Here is a 26,758-nt window from a genome sequence, read left to right on the forward strand (position 1 = left end):
ACAACCTATGGATTGAGAGTAAATAAAAGATAAAGGAAAGTATTAAGTAGCAGCAGAGAAAAGATCACTGACAAACTTGACAGGAAAATCGTGGACAATCTAGCAGACACAGTTAAGGAATTCCACTACGCCGGAAAGAAAAACACTTGAGGACGAAGGTAGGAGGATCTATAAACCAAACTAGCACAGATGGGGAGACATTTACTCACCAAAGGAAGACTTTTAGGTTTAAACATAAGCCTTAACATTAGGAAGACTGGAGCACAGCATTGTATAAAAGTGAATCGTGATTCAAATGGTTCTGAGCACTATGGGACTTAACAGCTGAGGTCATCAGTCCCCTAGACCTAGAACTACTTAAACCTAACTAACCAAGGACATCACACACATTCATGCCCGAGGCAGGATTCGAACCTGCGACCGTAGCAGCAGCACGGTTCCGGACTGAAGCGCCTAGAACCTATTGTCCACAGCGGCCGGCAGTGAATCATGGACTGTGGCTAATTCAGGATAGAAGAGGATCCATAGTTTTGTTAAGTAGTGTTGCAGAAGACTGCTGAGAATTCAGAGAACTGATAAGACAGAAATGAGCAGTTTCTCTCCAGAATCGTGACGGAAAAGGATTATCAACCATATGGTTAACAGTAACCATAAGCTAATGGTTCTCCTAAATAAAATATTAACAAATGAAGTGCGATCTGTTCTTACGTTTCTACGCTGGTCGCGATTCCTTGATGTCGGTACGTGATGGTCTGATCATTCTGAGGAACTGTTAGATGACGATCTTCCGTCCTTGCAGCTTAGTCTATACATCGTAGAAGCAATGACAGAAAGAAGAGAAAGGTTCAAGAGGGGGACAGCATAGTTACTCAAACGCGTCAGATGGTTCTGAAATCCACGTTCGTGAAAACTAGCCCGTCAGAGACCAGGAAATGCAATGGTTTCTGACAAGGGAGTGCTCTGGAGAGACAGTAGGAGACGAGAAGCGTATTTTTCAGTCATTTCATTTGTTAGGTCAAGCATACATTGTGTGATCAAAATGTTCAAACGTGTGTGAAATCTTATGGGACTTAACTGCTAAGGTCATCAGTCCCTAAGCTTACACACTACTTAACCTAAATTATCCTAAGGACAAACACACACACTCATGCCCAAGGGAGGACTCGAACCTCCGCCGGGATCAGCCGATTGTGTGATCACCACGCGATAGATGTCGCTCTGCATATACCGCTTTATTTAGCTGCAGTGACTGACTCTCAACAAACCAGTTTTATATTTCAGATTTGGCAAGTCTTACCAATGGATGAATTAGCCAAACTTTTGCTCTAACATAGCTCATGCGGCATTTAACACTCCGTATCGAAATGTGCTCATCGAAGTGGCAGCAGGAAATAAATAACTTTTACATACTTGGGCGAGGCACACCTGCCTCGCTTGAAGTTATTCTGGGATAAGACGATTCTCGGGAGCCAGCGTGTGTTTCACTGTCACCTTCGAATACCAGGACGAGGCCGTTCTCACCTCGGCGTGAGTTATTCACGATTTACCGTCACTGCGACAGCCACAGGCGTCCCGTTGTCATCTGAGTGAGCACCGTCATTTCGAAAAGCGGGAGGACGAGCGCGTTTCTGGCACGGATTGTCACAACGTTGCTCTCCCGTTGTGACGGAACAATTCCAAACGGAACGAGGAGAAAGTGTCGGTCTGGGAGTGTGATAGCCAGCCAGCGCTTTTAAACGCGGGCTTGAAGTAAATGAATTGCCGTGATTTACGGGGCGGTTTAATTGGTCGGGCTGGGACGAGTATTATTCGTAAATCAGGCGCCACGTCCCCCCCCCCCCCACCCGCTCAGCGGTCTGGCCACGGGTTTGACGGCGCAGGAATGCAGCAAGTGGCGCTAGCGGGGAAAGCGGCCGAGTGAGACGTCCCGCGCGCTAACAAGGCCGAGTGCGGGCGCTCGCAAAGCGCGCTGGCGCATGCGCACTCGGGTCGCGGCTCGCCATGCGTCTCCAATTACGACGCCATTGTACTGAGCCGGCGGGCGATAAATCAAACTATGCTTTGCACTTACAAATGGTGCTGCCGCTCTGGCGCATGCGCGAACGGCGAGAACTGGACGGGTTTGTTAACATCTGTTTTAAGGCCCGGCAGACCAAACGACAAGGCGGCTGAAATTTTTGTACAGACAACTGCGCTCCTCAGGATTTTTTTTTTTTTCCGAAACGCGCGCTACAGAGATAGGGTTTCCACTACAGGGTGGTCATAAAGTCTAGATCCATTTCTAAACATAATGAATGCATTCACATAATATACAAGTACGTTTGTTATCAGATGCTCCAGAATAGTAATGTATGTGTTTCCTAGTTCCTTCTGCTAAATGGAAGGGTCGATAAACTGTAGTCATTTTGAATACATGGCTCACTTTCGCTTTTTGTGTATCTCTCTGCCATTGGGTGGTACCGTAAGGTTCGAAAGTGGTTCAAATGGCTGTGAGCACTATGGGACGTGGCATCTGAGGTCATCAGTCCCTTAGAACTTAGAACTACTTAAACCTAACCAACCTAAGGACATCACACACATTCATGCCCAAGGCAGGATTCGAACCTGCGACCATAGGGTTCGATTGGTTCCAAGCTGAAGCGCCTAGAACCGCTCGCCCACATCGGCCGGCTACCGAAAGGTGGCTCGTTACTAGAACTGCACTCTACCAAAGCTACGATTCGGTGGTTTTGGTACAGTTCACAAACTACATAGTAAATTGGAGGATTACCGGTAGTATTTGTAGGATTGGTAGGGAAGGAAACATAAGGGAATGTGTGAGAGACAAACTGGGAGTTTGCACATAGTTTTGCATATAGTTAGAACCGCACATCGTTCACTTTTGGGTACACTTTCATGTATTTTATATCCCTACAAAATATAAATTCCATTTTATAATAATAAAAATCAGTTGATCACTTAAGTTCTGCGCTTTTATGTAACCACAGCAATTACTTCTGATGCAAATACAGTTTACATGCACAAACATAAATAACTGTATGGAATTATTGTTATTTTGTACTCAATAGCATGTTGATCATCACGATCAAAGGCAAAAGTTTCCTGTTACTATTGATAAGCTTGGAAATTGCTTATGAATAACGGGAACATGTTATATATAAGCTCGACGAAGTATTGAAGCCATGCTTGATATGTTTATGTTTTCTAGTTCTTTTTTATATTATCGTGTTTTGAGCAAATTGAGTTTTTAGCGCCTTCTTTTTTTTCCTTTTTTCGCTACAGTATCCATCTGTTTCACGTTAAAAATCAATAATTTGCGAATAAACCCAGAACCAGTGATAAAGACTGACAGTTTCAGTTTCGTTATACAGTTTATATTTAAGTTACGGACATGAGGATAACTACGTAGGACAAAAATGTTTTTTAGATCACGGGTCCCTTTATATACACTCACTCAGTTTCTAGATGATTAATCGCTTCTTCTAGGGGAATCTAATAAGACACTAATGACACACAAAAAAATCGATCGAATTGAGGTACTATCTGATAGTTATGTAACACACCTAACGTACAGGTAATACGGTTACGACCTTAACTGACAAAGGCTACTAGCAGAAGGATAGCAGTCTATGCTTACTTGTGATAGTCTGTTATAGCCTACAATAGTTTTACAACTCTATTTGCCACTCCATATGCAGCACTTGTATTTGCTAATTTTTCTTCACATGGGGAATATCGGCTCTCTAATAACCAAGATGTGATCTACGAGACGCTGATTGTTCGTTACTGCTATCAAACCGTAGCACGCAGCTTTTGTGAGCTGTGTAATCTTCGTGGTCTAATTTGTCAAGAACCTGAATGTTGTGCACTTTTTTCTTTAGCATAAAGTGTATAACTTTCAGAATCGTTGTTTTTGGTACGTCTAATTTGTTGCTTAAACGACGAGTTGATGCATTCACACTTCTTTCGGTTGCTTCTATGATTGACTGAACAGTCTCCTGTGGCATGAGAGGTCTCAAAGGGTCAGTTTCATCGGCAACATTTGCAGCTCTATGGAAATTGTTGACAAGTAACTGACTGTTTGCTCTTTTTGTTGCTAGTTTTGTGAAATTTCCTATAGAACTCTTGTTCCACCTTCAGATAAGATACCTCAGATTAATAACAGGCACAAGTTCCTCTACTGTAAGCATGCTTCTTGAGTATCTTCAAAAAAGAAAAAGAAAACACTAGAGCAACATGACCACATGAGAAATCAGTACCCAGAACAACCACCTCTGGCCGTAATAACGGCCTTGATACGCCTGGGCATTGAGTCAAACAGAGTTTGGATGGCGTGTACAGGTACAGATGCCCATGCAGCTTCAACACGATACCACAGTTCATCAAGAGTACTGATTGGCGTATTGTGACGAGCCAGTTGCTCGGCCACCATTGACCAGACGTTTTCAGTTGGTGAGAGACCTGGAGAATGTGCTGGCCAGGGCAGCAGTCGAACATTTTCTGTATCCAGAAAGGCCCGTACAGGACCTGCAACATGTGCTCGTGCATTATCCTGCTGAAATGTAGGGTTTCGCGTCGTAACATATCTGTAATGTACCGTCCACTGTTCCAAGTGCCGTCAATGCGAACAAGAGGTGACCAAGACATGTAACCAATGGCACCCCATACCATCACGTCGGGTGATACGCCAGTATGGCGATGACGAATACGCGCTTCCAATGTGCGTTCACCGCGATGTCGCCAAACACGGATGCGACCATCATGATGCTGTAAACAGAACCTGGATTCATCCGAAGAAATGACATTTTGCCATTCGTGTACCCAGGTTCGTCGTTGAGTACACCATTGCAGGCGCTCCTGCCTGTGATGGAGCGTCAAGGGTAACCACAGCCATGGGCTCCGAGTTGACACTCCATGCTGCTGCAAACGTCGTCGAACTGTTCATGCAGATGGTTGTTGTCTTGCAAACGTCCCCATCTGTTGACTCAGGTATCGAGACGTGGCTGCACGATCCATTACAGCCATGCGGATAAGTTGCCTGTCATCTCGACTGCTAATGACACGAGGCCGTTGGGATCCAGCACGGCGTTCCGTGTTACCCTCATGAACCCACCGATTCCATATTCTGCTAACAGTCATTGGATCTCGACCAACGCGTGCAGCAATGTCACGATACGATAAACCGCAATCGCGATAGGCTACAATCCGACCCTTATAAAAGTTGGAAACGTGATGGTACGCATTTCTCCTCGTCACACGAGGCATCACAACAACGTTTCACCAGGCAACGCAGGTAAACTGCTGTTCGTGTATGAGAAATCGGTTGGAAACTTTCCTCATGTCAGCACGTTGTAGGTGTCACCACCGGCACCAACCTTGTGTGAATGCTCTGAAAAGCTAATCATTTGCATATCACAGCATCTTCTTCCTGTCGGTTAAATTTCGCGTCTGTAGCATGTCATCCTCGTGGTGTAGCAATTTTAATGGCCAGTAGTTTATATTCTTTGTACTTTGTTATAACGTTTCTCTTTTGCTATGTGATCCTTGCACGTAATTGTTTCCACACGCTATCTGTGTTTACAAAATATAGCAGTATACATGTGATGTGCTACGACAGTGATAGGAAACTGACCAGTGGAGGAATTTAGTTTTACATATTTTATTTTTATCATTAGATATATGGTAAGCTTACAGCAAAAAAAGTCCAAACCGTGTTCTGAAGTAGTATTTGGTTTCTCTGCTAGACAGTCCCACTACCACCTGATGATGGAGGTTTAGACCTTTGAAACGCACAACGATATAAATAAACAGTGACTGGTAACAGTAAACTTGCTGGAACAGTCCACATGTGTACTGCCGGTCCATAGTGTCCAACGGCCACAATATTTCGGCGATCAGACATGTCGCCATCGTCAGGTTCGCTGACGAACTGAGCTCCTGAGGGCGGGCGGCCGTCCTAAATCCCTTTCCCCCGCGAGGTGTTCTCTCTCCGCGGTCCGCGGCCGCGGCCGCGCGTCGTTGGTACAAATGTTCAGATGTGTGTGAAATCTTATGGGACTTAACTGCTAAGGTCATCAGTCCCTAAGCTTACACACTACTTAACCTAAATTATCCGAAGGACAAACACACACACCAGTGCCCCAGGGAGGACTCGAACCTCTGCCGGAACCAGCCGCACACGTGTCAGCGGTCGCTGAGAGGCTGACGTGGCGTCTGTGGTGGCGTCGCTGTAACTGCCTCGTCCGCCCTGGTCGCTTGTTCGTTTTCATTGCTGAACCCCTTTTTAATTAGACTCAGTGCTGGTCCCCATGCCTTGCTGAGGTTATAGCCGCAATCTCTGTTGATGAGTCCGTCCCTGGTACGAATTTCGATAGGCTCTCTAACGACGCTGTCCTAGTATTTAGATGTCTGTGCCAAGACCCTGGTATGTTGGTAGTCCATTTCGTGGTGGACCGCGGAGAGAACGCCTCGCGGGGGAAGGTGATTTTAGACCGCCGCCCGCCCTCAGGAGCTCAGTTCGTCAGCCCACATGACGATGGCGACATGTCTGATGGCCGAAATATTGTGCCCGTTGGACACTATGGACCGGCAGTACACCCTGGACTGTTCGAGTAAGAAATACGCCGGGAGAAGTTGAAGAATCACAACAGTAAACTTCTTTCACTTGGTGACCTCTTTTGTTGTTTCGGTGTAAGGAATCTGTGCCCAAACTTTGTAAAAGTAGTTCTGAAACAACCTGTATAGTAGTGAAATTCCCCTTATGTTGTTGTGGCACTGGTGCTGAGTCGGTTGCGGGCGTTGGTGTTGCAGTGAGATCTGCGTGGACGCGGGCCAGGAGCTGTCGCTGCAGTACGGCTGCCAGTTCTACGAGGTGAGCGCCGCCGAGAACTTCGCGGGCGTCTCGCTGGCCTTCCAGTCGCTGCTGCGCGAGGCGCGCTCCGTGCAGCTGCTGCGCGCGCTGCCCATCCGCCGCAAGCTGGGCGTCAACTCGGTCAGCAAGGTGCTCGGCAACATCTTCGGCAAGAACAGCAACAAAGCCTCCGGCGACCGCAAGAAGAGGCCGTCGCTCTCCATATAGCTGGCCCGCCTGTGCCCCGGCAGCGGGGCCTGACGACGCCGTCGCCGTCGCGTCCGTTCCTACACACTGTGCGCCGAGGGGCCGCCGGGGTGTCCCACCGCACCACAGGCTGCGGTTGGCTGCCGCATTCCTCGAGTACCTAGGCAGCTGTCTGTGGACAGAATCTCTCGCGTGAGAACGACTAGAGGTTTCGAGGCTTCCCACATGAACACATACGGCATCCAACAGGAAGTGCTTTGCATAAGATGCGAAGACGTGTGATGCTTGTTAGAAGCTCCCCATTCGAGACTGCCCTGTTTTAGAGGGCATATTTATACACAGTATTGACTACATTCGTTGACCTCCGATTTGGGTACGTGGCCTTACCGACTGTAGGTTGTCCACTGGAATACCCCCCTCCAAACGCAGGGATCAAAGTCGCTCCTAAAAGGACCCAACACACTTGCATTAATGTCCAGCGGAAATGATCCAACATTTCACATGTTGAAGTCACTACCACTCAAGTTCCTTAAGGTCGTGAGCGAAGGTATCGGTGCAAATACAAGAGGCAGCTGACAAGTGTTTGCTTCCATCCCAGGGGACACTGAAGATTCTCATGACAGTATGAACAAATTCAGTATTGATTTAAAGCGGGTGTGTCCAATCTTTCAGCTTACCTGGTCCACACTGGAAGAGTAGTATTTTTGGGCCGCGCATAATATACTTAAAACTAACACGCTGGAAAGAGAGAGAGAGAGAGAGAGAGAGAGAGAGGGGAGGGAGAGAGACAGACTGTCGAAGGTGTGGCAGGAATTTTAAATTGAAAATATTCATTTTTTCATAACAATCGTAATTTTATGGGATTTTTTTTTCAAAAGATTGTGTGAAACACGCTCGCTTTTTGGACCGCACTGATGCTTTCTTAGGATCGTATACGGCTCGCGGGCCGCGGGTTGGACATCCTTGGTTTAAAGTTTGCTGACGGCTGTCAAACTGTGTTTGAGGAGAAAACTCATAATTTACCGTGCCAAATTTTGTTTTTGCGTGTTGCTACTCTGAGGACCATCGGTAGTCTGTTGTAATAGTACGTATTACTTCTCAGTCCGAGGTACATCTTCTAGTCCAGAAAAAGAAGACGTGGTAAAATGTTTCGATAACAAGGGAAGTGCGTGATCTCAAACGCTCAGGACCACACGAAAATGTCCTTAGGATATAAACTGCTCACCCCAAAAAACATAGGTGTAAGCCATTCGCATGCAGAACTGCTTGTCTTATCGTGACAGACATTTGAATGACCACCTGTTCAAAGTGTAACAGGGTAGGTTTGGTAACGTGAAGAAATGAAACCTCGATATCATAGGACTAAAAAACTCCCACATTTCAATGTCGTCAGTTATTGGTGTATGTCCCTCTGTTTACAATAATTACACTGCCTGAATAACAATCATTCTCTAATGGCGTTACAGTTACTCAGTCTACAAAGTGCAGTTGTGGGATTACAGCAAAGTGGAACAGAACAATGTATACCTCTGACTAAAGGCACTTTTTTACTTTCAGAATGACTTCTGCACACCAAAAGTCTCACTAACTATATTACTAAATGGTGATATTCATATGTCGTCGTCATTACCCGACTTTTGGCAAACATACAGTACTATGCTTGTACTTCGGAGCAGGAAGTTTGTTGTATAGCATAGAGTGAGGGCTGATGGTGAATTTATGATCGTAAACCTTACTTGCAGTTTCCGACACTGTAGTCACAAAATCAATCATACTTCTAGCGTATATATTGCCGAAGAAGTACGCATCAGGAGCTTGGCAATATTTTGTTTTCTTCGGCGTGGTTTTGGTCCTATTACAGTGATAGTTTGTTCCTTCTCGTTACAAAAGTTCCTCTCCTAAGCATCGAATAGATGATCATTCAAATTCGTTTCGCTGTAAGATGCGCTGTTTTGCATTTGAGTGAATCATACCACTGTTTTTGGGGTGAGACATTTGTATTATAAGCAAATTTGAATGTGGTTCTCAACGTTTCAGGTGACCCACTTGTCTTGTTAAATCAAGTATCCCATGTTCTTTAGTGATTGACCCTTGTAAACAGCATACATGTTTTGTGAGTTAATGAAGTGGGCCCTATTTATGACTTTAGTTCGTAATGACCTGCAGGTGAGGTGTTTATATTCCGAAATGACAGTCGGCTATAAACGTGGCCGAAATATTATTTCTTGTATTAGATCTAGACGCACTTGATGTGGATCTTGTTTTACGGTGCGGTGCAAACAAATACTAGGTGACATTTGAACCTGCTTTTGCGAACTACATCTAAAAAAAATTCCTGCGCATTTCAGTGCACCGCAGTAGCAAACAAAATCCAGTTTGTCTACATCTCGGTCTAAAACGGGAACCAACAGTTCCGCCGACTGTCGTTTCGGATTGTAGGCACGATGAAAACACTCAACAACTGTCTTTCCTTATTGGCATGGCTTAGTAGGATCCGTTTCTTCTACTGGTGTTGATACGACAGAATTGTATTCATATGTGGCTACATAGCCCTTCTGAGACACATTTTAATTATTCAGTTTCTAATTATCTTTCTTGGGCTTGTCGAATGTGAGGAAGATACCACTTACGAGTCACTTAGCGTGTATTGCTGATCGTATGACATGTCCAGTATGTGACAGGCATTTTCGTGGACTTTGATGACTGCCTAATATTCACATACGTCAACCACATCCGAATAAATACGTGTAAATTAATTACAAGTTCCCAGAGACGTTTGAGACACAAGCGTTTAAAGTAATGATATTTGCTGATGTACATAAAAAGATGAAGACATAAATGTATATAAAGAACATTTTCTACCAAGTGAGTGAATTTGAGATTCATTGTGTAATTTAAGAAGTGAAACCACGTGCCTTAAAGACTTTATAGTATTATGACACATTCCTTCATCGCAATGATATTTTTATAAAATGATTTATTGTAAATAGTCATCAACTGTTCTATTACTTTAAGAAACGGTGTTCCATGTCCTTGTATTATACCTACAGATGCTTTTTTAATGCAACAGTGCTAATTAGTATTTGTCATGGCCATTCACATCCGTGTACAATAAAAATTCCACATTTTGCGAATGTATATAACAGAATCTAGTTTTCGATTCCTGTGAATCTGGTACACAACATATTACATACTTCACACATTCCTGTTGGACAGAGTAATAAATTTTATTTTCATGTTCCTCTTAGGATAAGAAGTGCCTTGTACAGCCTACATTTTGCTGTCCATCAGGTTCCCTATAGTCGCCAGTATCAGGTGACAGTAAACCTATCTGCAATGTACGCGGACAGCCATTTATAAAATGCATACGTAGTAATGCCTTTGGCATCAAGCAAAATAAAACTTTTCAGATTGCTAACAGAAGAAGAAAGTTTCACTGCTGTTGACAATACAGCGATCGTAAAGAAGGTACATGTAGGTGCTCTTTGACATTTTTGTACTTTGATTGGACATACGCCACCGCTATTTGTAGATCATTCCGGACAGTTCTCAGCTTAGTTCTTTTTGCGTAGAACGAGCAGTGTGTTTCGGCCTGCCCCAACATCAGAAAGCGCTAATGACATGCTGTCCGCGCTACCTCGCAGATAAGTTGCCATACCTGTTGATCTCGCGGCGACACCCCATTCCTACAGCCGAAATTTATGTGATGTCTGTGAAATAGGCGACTCATGTTGCTTCCAAATACTTTGTACATTTCATTGAATAAATATATAAATTACGCAAAAACTGTACAACAACTTGTCATTCTTTGAAGTTTAATACTCTTTTCCCTCTCTTAACATTAAGATGAACCAGTGTGTGCAAAGGCTGTTCGACCCGAGAGCAACAACTACGCTACAGTTTTTGAAGACTCAGGTAAGTCCATACGTCGTCACTCCTAAAAGTCTCTCGCCTTGCGAATATCTGAACACGACTGTAATTCCGTCATGTGAAAACGCAAGATCTGAGCAATAATACTAAAGCAGTTCACATGATTAAGGAGCTATTTTCAGTGGTCTATTTGTGTACAACAGGATTCCGATCTTGAATAGTGTTCTTACGCAATGAAAGGTTCATCAAAATATATCAGCTCATTGATAGTGGGTGAATAGCTGATCAGAAGTCTTCAGTGAAGCTGCAAATTTGTATACTTGATAGTTCCAATTTAGGATCCATTTCAGTCTGCAAGGTGGCTGCGCTTTAGTAAGTGAGCTATTAGTGCAAGTACAACCAGTAAGTCGTGATTTAATTAAACTATGCCATTTTTATACATCAATTAATTATCCAAATAATCAATCTTGTAGGGCTATCCGACGTCAGTAATGGAAATAGACTGAAATCAGCAGCTTTCGCTTATTTAAACAGCACAACTTAAATAAGTGAAAATCACTCGTAAGGTCCTACTGAAATCACTGAAGTGTAATAGAAATGAACTTAGAGTATAGTTGACCACTGTGCAGTGGGGATGTGGCCCTCTCAATGTTGTTGAAATTAGGAATAGCGAGTAAATGCTGATAATACGTCTCAGAGGCTTTTGAGTGATACGCAGTTCAAAATATTTGAATAGGTATGATTTAGCTAATAAAGCTAGCCACATAGATGTAATACTGTCTGTAATTTAGTTTCTGGAACATGAAAAATACACTTTACAGTGTCAGCCATAATATCTCTTTGCTAAGTGACTGCGGTTAAGACCTCTCTTCACAATTCAAATAATCGTGTGGAAGAACAGTGCATTTACTGTTATATGAACAGGGGAAACTATCTCAGAGCTGAAATACTTTTTGAACTTCGTCATGTGCAAATGAGAGGGACGCAAATGTGACACCTTGCAATACATGAACACGAAATGGTAGTAGACAAAGCACACTCGAATATGTATATAAATATTCAATAACTGGCTCAGAAAGTTGTAAACGAAAAGAAGCATGTTCATTCAAAATAAAGTTAACTTTATGTACGGACCGCTTGGCATTCGAAACACATAGAAAGAGCTACACTGAAGGAGAAAGTGACTGAATCTATTGCGTACTATTTCGTATAAAACGAGAAGAGGACGAGTCGGTAACGAGCTACAAGCTTACTGAATTCACAGACATGTAACCTTTGTGACACCATGCACGTAGGTACCAAATCACTTTCGCAGTTCAAGCAAATTTAGCACATACAAATAATGAAAAGTAGCTGTAGGTTATGAACACCACACGAATGGGTTTATGGAAAACCTTGCACATGGGAAACCACTTCGAATACGGCAAATGCATGAAACTTTCTCACCATACTAGAGACATGTTGCCATTGGATCTAACTCCAGAAAGCCTGTCCAGCCATTCAAGCACCCACTTACAAATGTTTATTTCAGAGTTACTCACAAACACGGTCTCTAAACAAAAATCCATTGACTGGTCGGATGCAAAGAAACTCGTGACAGGTAGCATTCATCCAACATCTCAGAGAGACAGCTCAAAGAATGTGCACTGCCAATATCGATGCCGGTTACAGAACATTTTTGCAAGGTTTTAGCAACGACAAGTTCACGAGTTACTGAAAGAAAATTATTGGAAAATGTTGAAAGTTGCCATTTAACAGGCAGAATACTCCGATCTGTACTCTTAAGCTCCAAACACGCAATTGTTGAAACTTCCTGGCAGATTAAAATGTATGTTGGACCGAGACTCGAAATCGGGACCTTTGCCTTTCGTTAGAAAGTGTTCTAACGGCACCACATGAATGGGTTAATGGAAAACTTTGCATATGAGTACCCACTTCTCGCTCTGGCACACAGTTTTAATCTGCCAGGAAGTTTCATATCAGCGTACACTCCGCTGCAGAGTGAAAGTTTCATTCTGGACACAATTGTGAATCGAAAACACTACTCCTTACACTACGATGAAATCATTTGTTGTAATAAACCATACGAACTCCACAGGCGTCTCCCATATAGAACATTCGAATTAGCGACAGGCATGAAGCAAACTGCAAATCAACATCTGCACTCAAGACAGCAAGCACGCCTCCAATGAATAACTAGCAAAACTTTCAAGGGAATGTGACAGGCAACTAAATACACGTAAGTACAAGAGTAACACACTTAGATGGAATCAAGACAAAGCACTAGTATAACTACGTAAGTAGACTGTCCAACAAAAATTTTCCTCATATGAATAATGAAATCGAGGAAATTATGGTTATTCTTATTCTGTAATAAAATGGCCGTAATCTCCCGCTATCACAATGCATGCCACAATCATATGACTCCACAGAGAAACATGTTTTTACTGCTCTACTAAATTTCAGCAAAACTTTGAGTCACACCCAGTTCTAAAATGCTTCTCTAACTCATCCACAACGTAGAGCTTCTACAACTAACAGCGCTCCAAAGTTTAACCGATATACTTGCACAATTGTTGCAGTTAATATATGGAACATGGAACATTTTAACAGTTCAACAATAAAATAATTTTCCTCATTTCTAAGTAAAATATGAAACAAAAATAATATTCTACGGAAACAATCGAAATTATGCCAAAACAAGAAAAATGTGCCAAAAAGAACCAAACACCATCTTTAACATAGCAGAAAACAAAGGATACAGCAGTAACAAGTACACAAACTATGTGAAACCTTTAAAAAGAAAATGTAGACTAAAGACAGCAAGATTACACTCAATTCAGATCTACCATCAAATAACAATTAGTACACACAATGCACACTCAAGGCATAAGGCACCTCTGAATCAAAAAACGGCACACAGATAAGTAACAACGTCAAAAAACACGATATTAATACACTCAAGACAAATACGAAGCATTTCTGTACTAAACATTATAACTATGCATATGAAGTATTATTCCTGGAAAGGATAACATGCAATACTATCTTTTCCTTTTTGCTATTAAGACACGGGATGAGTAGCCGCCATCTCTCTCTCAAGTTTTGTTCCGTGTCGAATGTTGTCGCTGTATCTGACGAAATGAGATTAAGGTGTGAAATTGTATACTTAAAGGTTAATATATATCAGATATTTCAGTTATCATTTATACTATCATTTATAGAAACATTGTATCCCTCATGTCAGGATTTCAATTATTTCAGCATTTCTAGTATTTTCAAACTGGAGCACCGCCAGTAAAAGGAGCATCGCTGTTGGACGACAATACGCCGCCATTACGAGGCAGATTCAAATTTACTCACACATGGCATTTCGCCTTTTTCAGTAACAGTAGGAGGCTATGTAAAATTAGGCTCTCCAAAATTATTTCACTTAAGCGTGTCTATCAAAAGATCAAGATATTTTTCAGGTTTTCCCAGTCCGTACAGTTCTTTGTATCCAAGCTATGAATATTGGCTTTTGACCTGTACATAATATAAATTATGTTCGGTCCCCTTAATGGAAAAAAGTGATTTCAAAGATAATATTCAGAATAATGGCCACTTTTAGAATTCTGTCGTATGGAAGCCAGACCACAATAGAAAGTTATTTTTCGCAAATGTTACGCAGGCTTGTAGTCAAATTAATACTAAACAGACCCGTACGGCGAGAGACGAAATAGTACTTGTACAGACAAGCAAATTATTATAGTTTCAGAAAAATTGGATGATTTATTCAAGTGGAAGGCTTCACATTTGGAGCAAGTCAATAACAGGTTGGTCCACCTTTGGCCCTTATGTAAGCAGTTACTCGGCTTGGCACTGATTAACAGAGTTGTTGGGTCTTCTGCAGAGAGATATCGTGTCCAATTCTGTCCAATTGGCGCATTAGATCATCAAAATCCTGAGCTGGTTTGGAGAGTCATAAACATAATGCTCCAAACGTTCTCAATTGGGGAGAGATCCAGTGACTTTGCTGGCCAAGGTATGGTTTGACAAACACGAAGGTAAACAGCAGAAACTCTCGCCGCCCATGGGTGGGGATTATCAAGCCGATATGTAAGATACGACGGCTTGCCATGAAGGGCAACAAAATGGGGCACAGAATATCGTTGACGCACCGCTTTGCTATAAGGGTGCTGCGGCTGACAACCAAAGAGGTCCTGCTATAAAATAAAATGACACCTCGGACCATCACTTCTAGCTGTCAGGCCGTATGGCGTGAGAGGGTCATGTTGGTATACCACTTCTGCCCAAGGCAACTCCAGACGTGTCTATGCTGGTCATCGGGATTCATTTCGAGGCGGGACTCATCACTGAAGACAAACCTGAGCATGGCCCTCCAACTAGCTCCGGATTTTGACGCTGTAACGCGCTGATAGAGCAGAATTTGACACGCTAACCCTCAGGAGGGCATAAAAACTCTGTCAATCAGTGACAACGTGAATAACTGCTCACGTAAAGGCCATAGATAGACCAACGAGTTATTGACCTGCTCAATTTGTGAAGCTCTTTCTCTTGAATAAATTATCATTTCTTTCCCGACTGTAAATGGCTCTGAGCCTTAACAGCTGTGGTCATCAGTCCCCTAGAACTTAGAACTACTTAAACCTAACTAACCTAAGGACATCACACACATCCATGCCCGAGGCAGGATTCGAACCTGCGACCGTAGCAGTCGCGCGGTTCCGGACTGCGCGCCTAGAACCGCGAGACCACCGCGGCCGGCGACTGTATATGTACATCACATCTACCGATTTCCGTCGTATTCGGATTATTCCTTCACTGTGTGTCGTTTTTTGTCTCAGAGTGTGTAACCTCCCTCTTACTAATGTGCCTATCCTACTTGCGATATAAAATATGACAGTGGATCGCGTGTATGACTAATGGATTTTTTATAATTGCATAAGGCTATCTTTCCCGAAGAATTGATACCGATAAGTAGGAGGAAAGTGTACAACCGACCCTTCTGATGAAAAGTCTATTAAAATTAAAAAGTAATTAAACCGGACAGGGCTATAATTTGGAAAATGAAAGTTATTTTGTGCATTCACTCACGAGCAGCTCTGGACAGAAAAGGGGTACCACTGATCATGAATCCAAAAGTTACACTAATGAACGAAAAGGAAATAATTAACGGTCGGCAGCCCACTAGAGCAATTTACATCCAAAATCCTGTACAAATTGATGGGAAAGAAAAACAAGTATTATTAAACGCTGACGTGGCAACTGAAGGTTGCCACGTTTCTTGACACTAATTTTAAGTGAGTAAGTAATGATAAAGAAAACTGGCAAGTCACTCCTACGTTATGTTTGGCATTAAATTTTGAAAAAGGTAATCGAGTAATGATTTGAAAATGTGTACTTAAACTGAATGAGTAAACGAGGTACTGGCAGAAGCAAAGCTGTGAGGACGGGGCGTGAGTCGTGCTTGGGTAGCTCAAATGGTAACCGGCACGGTAGCTCAGTCGGTTCGGTCAGAGAGCTGCTTGGCCTCTGTGATAAAAAACTGAGTGGAAGGATCAACAAAAGAACTTTAACGAATGTCATGTGACGTCCGCAACGAACAAAAAAAAGTGCATTAAAAAAAATATGGTAGAGCATTTGCCCGCGAAAGGCAGAGGTCCAGAGTTCGAGGAAGATTTGTAGTACTGAACTTCGTTACATAAACAATGACTTTCAGTGACCTCAACATAAAGTCATCAAAGAAATTTAGAGAAAAAGCAAGCACTTTTTAATTAGCTGTTACTTATTTTGCAAATTGGATTTCATATTATTGTCTGAACAACTGAGCCTTTTTTACTGATTTCAACGGAATTAAACACTAGAATATATACATAACCAAACAGCGTGCTCCAAGCTATATATAAAATAAATAAAACTTCTGCACTCTTAATTTGTGCATTTCTTTATATCTGGATTTTTTTTACAGTGATTCATTCTCAAACTTGAAAAATGAAATTGCTTTACTTTAGTCATATACTGAAACCTCTGTTGCACAACAGTTAATTGAAAGTAGACTGAGGCTGAAATTCTTAAAAGCGAAATTATTCATTAATAAACTGGCTCTAACTATTCAATTTGTTCCTTATGACACTCAGTTAGCATATAACAAAAAAAAAAAAAAAAGGAACAAGGATCTTGCTGGGTAACAAAGTCTGGGGGCAATGAGGACAGAATCGCTCTGAGTTTAACTGATTATTATTTAAATAACTTTTATCAATCAAATCAAATTCAGTTATGCTGCTGGGTTAGCTGTTAATACTTTCTACCAATGAACAGCCTTACTTCAGTGCTGTGCCTACGACGAAACTCAGAAGCGACAACGAAACTGTATTGCTGGAACTGCTGCTGTTGTTGAAGATCGTAGCATCTTGTGGAGCCACGGCTAATTACAGGAACGGGAAATCGTAATTAATGCAGCCTCTTCCGCCCGTCCACTGTCCGTACTCCTGCTACTAGACATCTGGCCGGCGCGCATACATGATGCCGCCGAAAATGGTACTCTCTACTGCGAGAGCGTTAACACCACACTTCCGCACGCTACAAGCGCTGGAACCCGTCTCCCGCTCTCTCCGCGCGCTCTGCGCAACAATCCCCTACCCAAATATTTTACGACGCACAAGCACTGCTATTATCGTTGCTATTCGATGCCAATAACAATTCCTTGGCTTTTTCCCAGAGCTGATAAGTTTCACAATGAGACACAGATAAATACAATGAAACATCAACCTAAATTTACACATGCAGTGAAGCAGTGTCCTTACTTATTAAAAGAAAGCATTTAAATTACAAATATTTATATACAATTCAGAAAAAAATTGTTTATCGTAGCAGGTGCCATGCATCCTGCATTATCGGTGTTACAAATGAATATCCTGCAAGACAAATAGCGCAATACAAAAGAAATTAAAAATGGTGATAGTAGAGAAAGATGAAGGCAACAGTGGAGAATTATATAAATGAACATATAATAACTGCAACTCTAAATATTCATAAATAGAGGAACCTATGTGGCAGCGGAAACAATTTGCGGCCTTTGTCATGTGCGGCTGCTAGTTGGACAAAAGTAACACCTTGCAGCACGTGAACACGAAATGTCAGTAGACACAGCACACTGAAATACAAAATGGTTCTATTGGCTCTGAGCACTATGGGACTTAACATCTATGGGCATCAGTCCCCTAGAACTTAGAACTACTTAAACCTAACTAACCTAAGGACATCACACAACACCCAGTCATCACGAGCCAGAGAAAATCTCTGATCCCGCCGAGAATCGAACCCGGGAACCCGGGCGCGGGAAGCGAGAACGCTACCGCACGACCACGAGCTGCGGACACACTGAAATATATACGTAAATGTTCAGTAAATGACTCCGGAAAACGTAAATGAAAAGAAGCATGTGCAGCTAGATTAAACGATTGATTCAAAACGGAGTGAACATTTTATGCAAGTCGCTTGGCATCCAAAAGACATGTACACATGAGTCTGAAGTATAGCAACCAAAATGAATCAGATGTATGTTCACAATTACAGGAAAACCATAGAATGAGCTAAATTGGAGGAGGGAGTGAATCGACGGCATAATATTTCGTATTAACTGAGAAGGATAAAAATCTGCAACCAGCTACAAGGATGTTGAATTCATACACACGCGTAACCTTTTCAAAGGCACGCGCATGGACTCATGTTCACTTTCGCAACAGTAGTTAATGAAAAGTAGCCGTGGGCTAAGAACACCACACGTATTTCTTAATAGGAAACTTTGCGTATCAGCAACCACTTCGAATAACCGCAAAGAAAAGAAACTTTCTGAGCAGTACTGCAGACACGCTGCCTCCGCATCTGATTCCACTGTCAGCGCGACAGAATTTACATCCTGAGGGCCCGGGTTCGATTCCCGGCTGGGTCAAGATTTTCTCCGCTCAGGGACTGGGTGTTGTGTTGTCCTAAACATCATCATTTCATCCCCATCGACGTACAAGTCGCCGAAGTGGCGTCAAATCGAAAGACTTGCACCCAGAGAACTGTCTTACCGGCGGGAGGCCCTAGTCATACGACATTTATTTATTTATTTGATTCCAGTGACACCGTCCAGCCAGACCAAGCGCCGACGAACAAGTGTCTGTTTCAAATCTGTTCGCAAGCATGATCTCTCAACCGCCAGGCCACTCACTGGCCACTCGCCTGGAAACTCGGGTCTGGTATCTCTCGCCAGATGTCTCTAGGACACAACTCAAAGAATATACACTACAAATAGCGATACTGGTTACAGAAACCTTTTTGCAAACTATCGGCAAGGACAAGTTCGTGCGTTACTCAAAGAAAGTTATTGAACAATTGAAATCGGCCATTTGAGAGACAACTTTTCATGTATGTGCAGTTATTGGTATCTGTTCCTTCGACAGCCAAAAATTATGTACGTTTCGATTCCTACAAGGCAGTGAGGGCCCCCAGCGTATTTACGAGGTGTGTTTTTTAAAGTAAGTACCATTTTGAAATTAAAACAAGATATGCTAAGATATTTCAATAATTTTATTTTTACGTGAAAGCCTGTACCTTAATCTACTTTTCTACATTATTTCCGTCAATATTGAGGCACTTGTAATAATCTTATATCAGTTTTTGAAAACCCTCCTCATAGAAGTCTGCCTCCTGACTTGTTAACCACTTCACCACCACTGTCTTGACTTCGTCATCGTCCTGAAGACGCTGACCACCCAGGTGTTTCTTCAAGTGCGGGAACAGATGGTAGTCACTGGGCGCAAGATCGGGGCTGTACGGAGGGTGATCTAGAGTTTCTCATCGAAAACATGTGATGAGATCTTTGGTCTGATTGGCCACATGCAGACGGGCATTGTCTTGCAGCAAAACGATGCCCTTGCTCAACTTCCATGGTCTGTTGCTTTGATTCTGGTGTGACGTAGGCCACCCATGTTCCATCGCCTGTAACAATTTGGCTTAAGAAATCATTACCGTCGTTCTGGTACCGCCCAAGGAAAGTCAATGCACTGTCTAAACGTTTGGTTTTGTGCACATCCGTCAACATTTTCGGTACCCAACGTGCACAACGTGAAACATGTTGGGAGTTCAGTGATGGTTTGGGCAGCTGTATCTTGGTATGCCACGGGACCTGTGGTGATTCCGCAAAGTTGCATTACAGTCGAGCATTATGTAACCATTTTGGCTGCTCAGTTCCACCCCACGGTACAGTGTTTGTTCCCCAGTGCTGGTGACGTGTTCCAAGACGGTAGGGTCCCTCTTCACACAGCTCACATCGTCCAGGACGGGTTTTGTGAGAACGATGATGAATTCTGGTATCTTTCCTGGCCACCGTAGTCACCAGAGCTCAGTATTATTGAGCAGTTGAGATCTCCTTTGGATAGAAAGGTGCGTGATTGCTATCACCTCCTTTATCGGTATCTGTGTTTGTCACTACTTCGCAGGACGAATGGTCTAAGATTCCCTTGTAAAACACGCAGGACCCGTATTTATCCATTACGAGACAACTGGAAGCTCTTTTGGACGTCAACGGGTTTCCCACCCCGAATTAGGCTTGGAATGAGTTGTGTTTTTACTGATTCCATTTTTTTGTCCAACCCCGCTAAGTACAACGCACAGAAATTTACACCTCAAGGAGACATCACGCATCGTTTAACATCGCCTTTAGCTTTAATAATTACCTCAGTTCTATGTCGCTTCCACGTAAATACAGTGGTTGAATATTAGAGCCCATAGTGCTATGAAACTGTGGAGACACTGGGTGCTACGGTTCAGTCGCTGTTGCAAATAGTAGTAGACGTTCTCTGTGGGACTAAGATCGGGTAATTTAGTGGGTTACTCTACGTTAGTGTGCCTGAGTGTTCATCCGACCATGAATATTTAATAGCAAGCCTGTCAACATGGCTGCTATCATCTTGAAAGACGCAAGTGTCCTCAGCATACTCATCATTTAGAAGAAGGGTGCCGGCTGCATTTCTATATGTGGCAGCATGGAGTGATCTGTTGATAAACTTGTGAACTTAATCTGTGTTTCAGATCAAAAATAGGCAAAAATGGGACTTGAATACACTTAACTGCTAATCCCTATTGTTTTTTGCCGTATCCACTGATAAAGGTGTCGTACGCCATAAGTGCAGTGGCCACATGGTGGTTAATCAAAATAGGAGGCTTTCTGCTCTGAAAAAAGTAAAACAAACAGGCATCACAGTATGGTCTTACGGAGATGAACCCAAGGTTTAGCCGTACCTCATATAAATATTTTATAATCCACTGCCTGATGCATCTGAAGATGACCTGGGAAGCTTGAAGTAAAAGGCTGAATTTAATCTTTTGGATTTATTATAGTTACTTTTTGCATGGAAGAAGTTTAACTACGTAACACATGTTCTTAAAAGCCATTGTCCCTTGCGAAATGTAGATTTGACAATAACTTAACAGATGAAGAGAGTAACATGGGGAGGCACCTCTATGGAAACAGAGTGATTCAAAATGCTGCATTAGAGATAATCCCTGCTGAGGGCAAGGAATAGGACATGTCGCGTAATCCCAACCGCGCTTTTGACTTTATATGCAGTTTATATGGCATAATATTTTAATTAATTGTATATTGCTTGTTGTTTCGGGCACAACAGATAAAATGCGATTCTCACTATTAGTTTCTGCAGTTGAAAATATTTTAACTTTGTGCACCTTGATCTATTACGTGGGGATTCCCACAACACTAAAGATTTCCTGTTGTGCACGTATGATCTTTAATTTGCAAGCTATTCTTATATAACCCTGATCTGGCTTGTTAGAAATGGGACACGGTATCATTACTGTAACTAATTAGGAATTAATCATGACCTTCACTACTTTCTTCTCCGCCAGCCGCGGTGGTCTAGCGGTTCTAGGCGCGCAGTCCGCAAGCGCGTGACTGCTACGGTTGCAGGTTCGAATCCTGCCTCGGGCATGGATGTGTGTGATGTCCTTAGGTTAGTTAGGTTTAAGTAGTTCTAAGTTCTAGGGGACTGATGACCACAGTTGTTAAGTCCCATAGTGCTCAGAGCCATTTGAACCATTTGAACTTTCTTCTCCGAAATGCACTGAAAATTCAACTTATCATCCGTACAGAAGTTACAGTATGCTATGTTCGCTAAGCATAAAAGCTGCAGTGGATTTTTTAATATACAGGGTGTTTCAAAAATGACCGGTATATTTGAAACGGCAATAAAAACTAAACGAGCAGCGGTAGAAATACACCGTTTGTTGCAATATGCTTGGGACAACAGTAAATTTTCAGGCAGACAAACTTTCGAAATTACAGTAGTTACAATTTTCAACAACAGATGGCGCTGCGGTCTGGGAAACTCTATAGTACGATATTTTCCACATATCCACCATGCGTAGCAATAATATGGCGTAGTCTCTGAATGAAGTTACCCGAAACCCTTGACAACGTGTCTGGCGGAATGGCTTCACATGCAGATGAGATGTACTGCTTCAGCTGTTCAATTGTTTCTGGATTCTGGCGGTACACCTGGTCTTTCAAGTGGAAGAAATGGCGGCCCAGACCAGTACTTTTTGAGGATGCAGGGACGATGGGACTGCAACATGGGGCTTTTCGGTTCCCCATATGCGCCAGTTCTGTTTATTGACGAAGCTGTCCAGGTAAAAATAAGCTTCGTCAGTAAACCAAATGCTGCCCACATGCATATCGCCGTCATCAATCCTGTGCACTATATCGTTAGCGAATGTCTCTCGTGCAGCAATGGTAGCGGCGCTGAGGGGTTGCCGCGTTTGAATTTTGTATGGATAGAGGTGTAAACTCTGGCGCATGAGACGATACGTGGACGTTGGCGTCATTTGGACCGCAGCTGCAACACGGCGAACGGAAACCCGAGGCCGCTGTTGGATCACCTGCTGCACTAGCTGCGCGTTGCCCTCTGTGGTTGCCGTATGCGGTCGCCCTACCTTTCCAGCACATTCATCCGTCACGTTCCCAGTCCGTTGAAATTTTTCAAACAGATCCTTTATTGTATCGCTTTTCGGTCCTTTGGTTACATTAAACCTCCGTTGAAAACTTCGTCTTGTTGTAACAACACTGTGTTCTAGGCGGTGGAATTCCAACACCAGAAAAATCCTCTGTTCTAAGGAATAAACCATGTTGTCTACAGCACACTTGCACGTTGTGAACAGCACACGCTTACAGCAGAAAGACGACGTACAGAATGGCGCACCCACAGACTGCGTTGTCTTCTATATCTTTCACATCACTTGCAGCGCCATCTGTTGTTGAAAATTGTAACTACTGTAATTTCGAAAGTTTGTCCGCCTGAAAATGTACTGTTGTCCCAAGCATATTGCAACAAACGGTGTATTTCTATCGCTGCTCGTTTAGTTTTTATTGCCGTTTCAAATATACCGGTCATTTTTGAAAAACCCTGTATGAACACTATTGATTGCCACGACTAACACGAGAGCATGAAACTAAAAATGAAATTTGGTTTTTGTATTATTAGCCAGAACAGGTTTCATCACAGCAGTCTTTGATATCACACAAGTAAAATTTTATTGCTCTGATTTACATAAATTACTTACGTCACTGATATTGTAATAGCAGTTGCCCATGTCCACTTGAAAAGTAACGTAATAAAATCCACCATTCACCTCTGAGGTCTCCGTGAAGCTGAAAGAAATAATTTTAATGCATCGTTACCTGCCCGCTTAATTCCGGGAAAACTGCTTCCATTCAATTTAATTCCAATTTGCCGCGGCAGCGGCTCCCGCGATCGCTGCACATCTCTGCGTCATGAAAAATTCTAAATGTGCTGAAAATGGCTAAAAATGTGGAATGAAATACTGGGCAAGTTAGCAATAAGTTATTACGAGTATTTTTAACAGTCTCTGTATTCAAAAATCAACATAATTTAAAGTACACACCTTTTACATTCATCAGCCTCCAATGGCGTCTTTCTCGAACAAGGAACAAAAGAAAGCTAACCAAGCGTTCAATCGAGCAATACAGGCTGTTACAACTTTGACAGCTACAAGTCGTTAGAGACAGTAATGTTTTAACCTCCACTGTTTATAGGCAATTTAATATGCATCTTCGTTATCTTTTTTAATCATCATTGTCTGTTTCGATTTCTACACTAGCCGACCATAGACGTCATTTGCAAAATATAGATCGATAATTGTTGTACAGACATAAAAATGAAAAGAGATTATTTGTTTCGTATACAGTCTACATAATCGACAATCGTTCACACAGAAATGAAATGCCGGCCGAAGTGGCCGTGCGGTTAAAGGCGCTGCAGTCTGGAATCGCAAGACCGCTACGGTCGCAGGTTCGAATCCTGCCTCGGGCATGGATGTTTGTGATGTCCTTAGGTTAGTTAGGTTTAACTAGTTCTAAGTTCTAGGGGACTAATGACCTCAGCAGTTGAGTCCCATAGTGCTCAGAGCCATTTGAACCAGAAATGAAATAGTAATAATAATGATAATAACACAGATAAATGTTTCTTTTTTTCACATATGTTACAACGATTTTGTGAATCTCTTGCCAGGAGACGTCACAGACAGTTATTATTACTCATTCACAGAATTCTCGCTGTTGATAAACTTAAATCTTCGTTGACAGATTTGCGCTGGACAAGAGCAGAGCGATAGAAAAAAAGGATGCTAATTACAATAATTGAAAGAAGAGAACACACTGTTCAACTTATAATAGGGCGGTGTGAGGAATTTACCTGACGATCACGTGGCAAAGACTTCAGCAATTCGGAAGGAGTTTGGTATGAAGAATTGGGACTGCTAACCAAATCTGATAAAGAATTAACTAATGGTACGCCAGCAAGCAGTTGCATCGCACCTCACCATCATTGCCCCATGGTACAGCTGTCGCTGTCCACACTGGCCATCAGAATCTCCGACGCGTCCATCTTGTAGCGTCCTATCTACAATTGCTTCATTCGCTCCACTACACCCACGAGGGCGCAATTTTTGGCGCACCCTCCGCCCAATTACAGCTCTAGCTTCAGAATGCAATACGGCAGCCCAATAGCCTCGTGTCAAAAGTGCAGTTCTACCACAAACATCCAGCAACTAACGGAAACACATGCCCACAATTTCGGCGGGAAAGATTTTTCCGTCTACGTGTCCGAAGTCACGTACACGACGATGGAGAGGGCTGATGTCCTCTGCCACCATCTCTCTCCTTGTTCTTCAATTTTTGTCCCCGCACCCCGTCCCATTATCCTGTGCATTCTAGCGGCTCAGCTCTCCGTTTCTAAGCTTCGAGCGAGCAGAAAATTTGATTTAGCCCACAGCCAAACTAACAGAATAGATTTCATGCAAGGTAGTAAGTGTTCATGAAATAGTCACTGTAAAATGATAAAGATGACATTGGAAAATGATGACATACCGTATTTAGTTGACAGGCTATAATCTAACGAAAAATGCACTCAAATAAACGGAAGGGGGGGGGGAGGGGTGCGAGAAACCGTTCTGTCTACTGACTAGGGGGGCGAGAAAAGGTTCTGTCTACCGACTAGGGGGCCCAGAAACTGTCCTGTCTAGTGACTACATTTTGGACTAACACTTCTACCATGAAACAATGACAATACACGCATAAACACAAATACACAAACAAGAACACTATCACAAACCTGTAATGTAACCAAGATAGGTGTAGCCCCTTGAATTGTTGTCCCCTATAGTTGGTTTTTGTAATGACCGTTTTACTTTGTAAAAGTTGAATAATCAGCAGTGATTTTAATAACAACTGAAATTTGACACTTCAGTTAAACATTTTTAAAAACTAATTCTTTTTCTGTACCTTAACTTAGACCCTTTGATAATCACATGAGGCATATCGCATAAAAGGCTACTTCACTAATTAAGAAAATTATGACTCCATGAAATTTAGAAACACTTTTAAATACAGTGGATTGTATTTTTTATAAGTTTGGAAAAAAAGAGCAAAGAGAGAGAGACAGAGACAGAGAGACAGAGAGAAATCGAGAGGCTTCAATTGCAGGAAGAGGACCCTATCGAGTTAGATGATTAACTTTAAATCAGGGTTCACACCACAAAATTAAAGTTAGAACACTAAATATTTGTAACTTCGGCAAAATTGTGGTCCAAGCACGTAAATATAAAATAAACATCTGTTTTGCCTCAAGGTAATTGCAATGGCGCTCTTCCATGGCGTCAGAACAAAGCCGTATTTGCGGTTCTAGGCGCTTCAGTCTGGAACCGCGTGACCGCTACGGTCGCAGGTACGAATCCTGCCTCGGGCATGGATGTGTGTGCTGTCCTTAGGTTAGTTAGGTTTAGGTAGTTCTAAGTTCTCGGGGACTGATGACCACTGATGTTAAGTCGCATAGTGCTCAGAGCCATTTGAACCATTTGAACCAAAGCCGTATTACACAATCACAGCTGTTAGTGTAATGTGTTCTGTACAGTATCATCTTGGCTTCGGAATTTCACGTTTCAGTACAAACTAATAAATTCCATATAAACAGAAACAGACAGAAGAATCAGCAATGATAAACGGTATGAGGATGCAGAAGGCAATGGAAACCACTGCATTAAAGAAGCATAATCTGTATTCACTGCAATTGTGGCCTGTAGTTATTGTAAAAGTGTCATGGTGATCCCTCCGCTGGCAGAAGATTCCGGACTAGTCCCCCATTCGGATCTCTGGGAGGGGACTGGTAAGGGAGAGGTGACTATGAGAATAAGGTCGAATAACCAACGAATGGATAACATTCTACGAGTCGGGTCGTGGAATGTCCGAAGTTT

At 42.6% G+C, this 26,758-nt stretch overlaps 1 protein-coding gene across 2 annotated transcripts in view; it reads left to right on the plus strand.

Moving 5' to 3' along the window:
* LOC124798103 (ras-related and estrogen-regulated growth inhibitor-like) overlaps positions 1 to 10,848 on the plus strand; it is a 589,819-nt gene extending 578,971 nt beyond the window's left edge. For both annotated transcript variants that reach the window (XM_047261357.1, XM_047261366.1), the window contains one exon: positions 6,811 to 10,848. In XM_047261357.1, coding sequence (XP_047117313.1) covers positions 6,811 to 7,078 — 268 coding nt within the window. In that variant the 3' untranslated portion in view covers positions 7,079 to 10,848. The remainder of the gene's footprint in view (positions 1 to 6,810) is intronic.
* Positions 10,849 to 26,758: the final 15,910 nt, after the last annotated feature.

Source organism: Schistocerca piceifrons, chromosome 1 (genome assembly GCF_021461385.2).
Source record: "Schistocerca piceifrons isolate TAMUIC-IGC-003096 chromosome 1, iqSchPice1.1, whole genome shotgun sequence".
NCBI lineage: Eukaryota > Metazoa > Arthropoda > Insecta > Orthoptera > Acrididae > Schistocerca > Schistocerca piceifrons.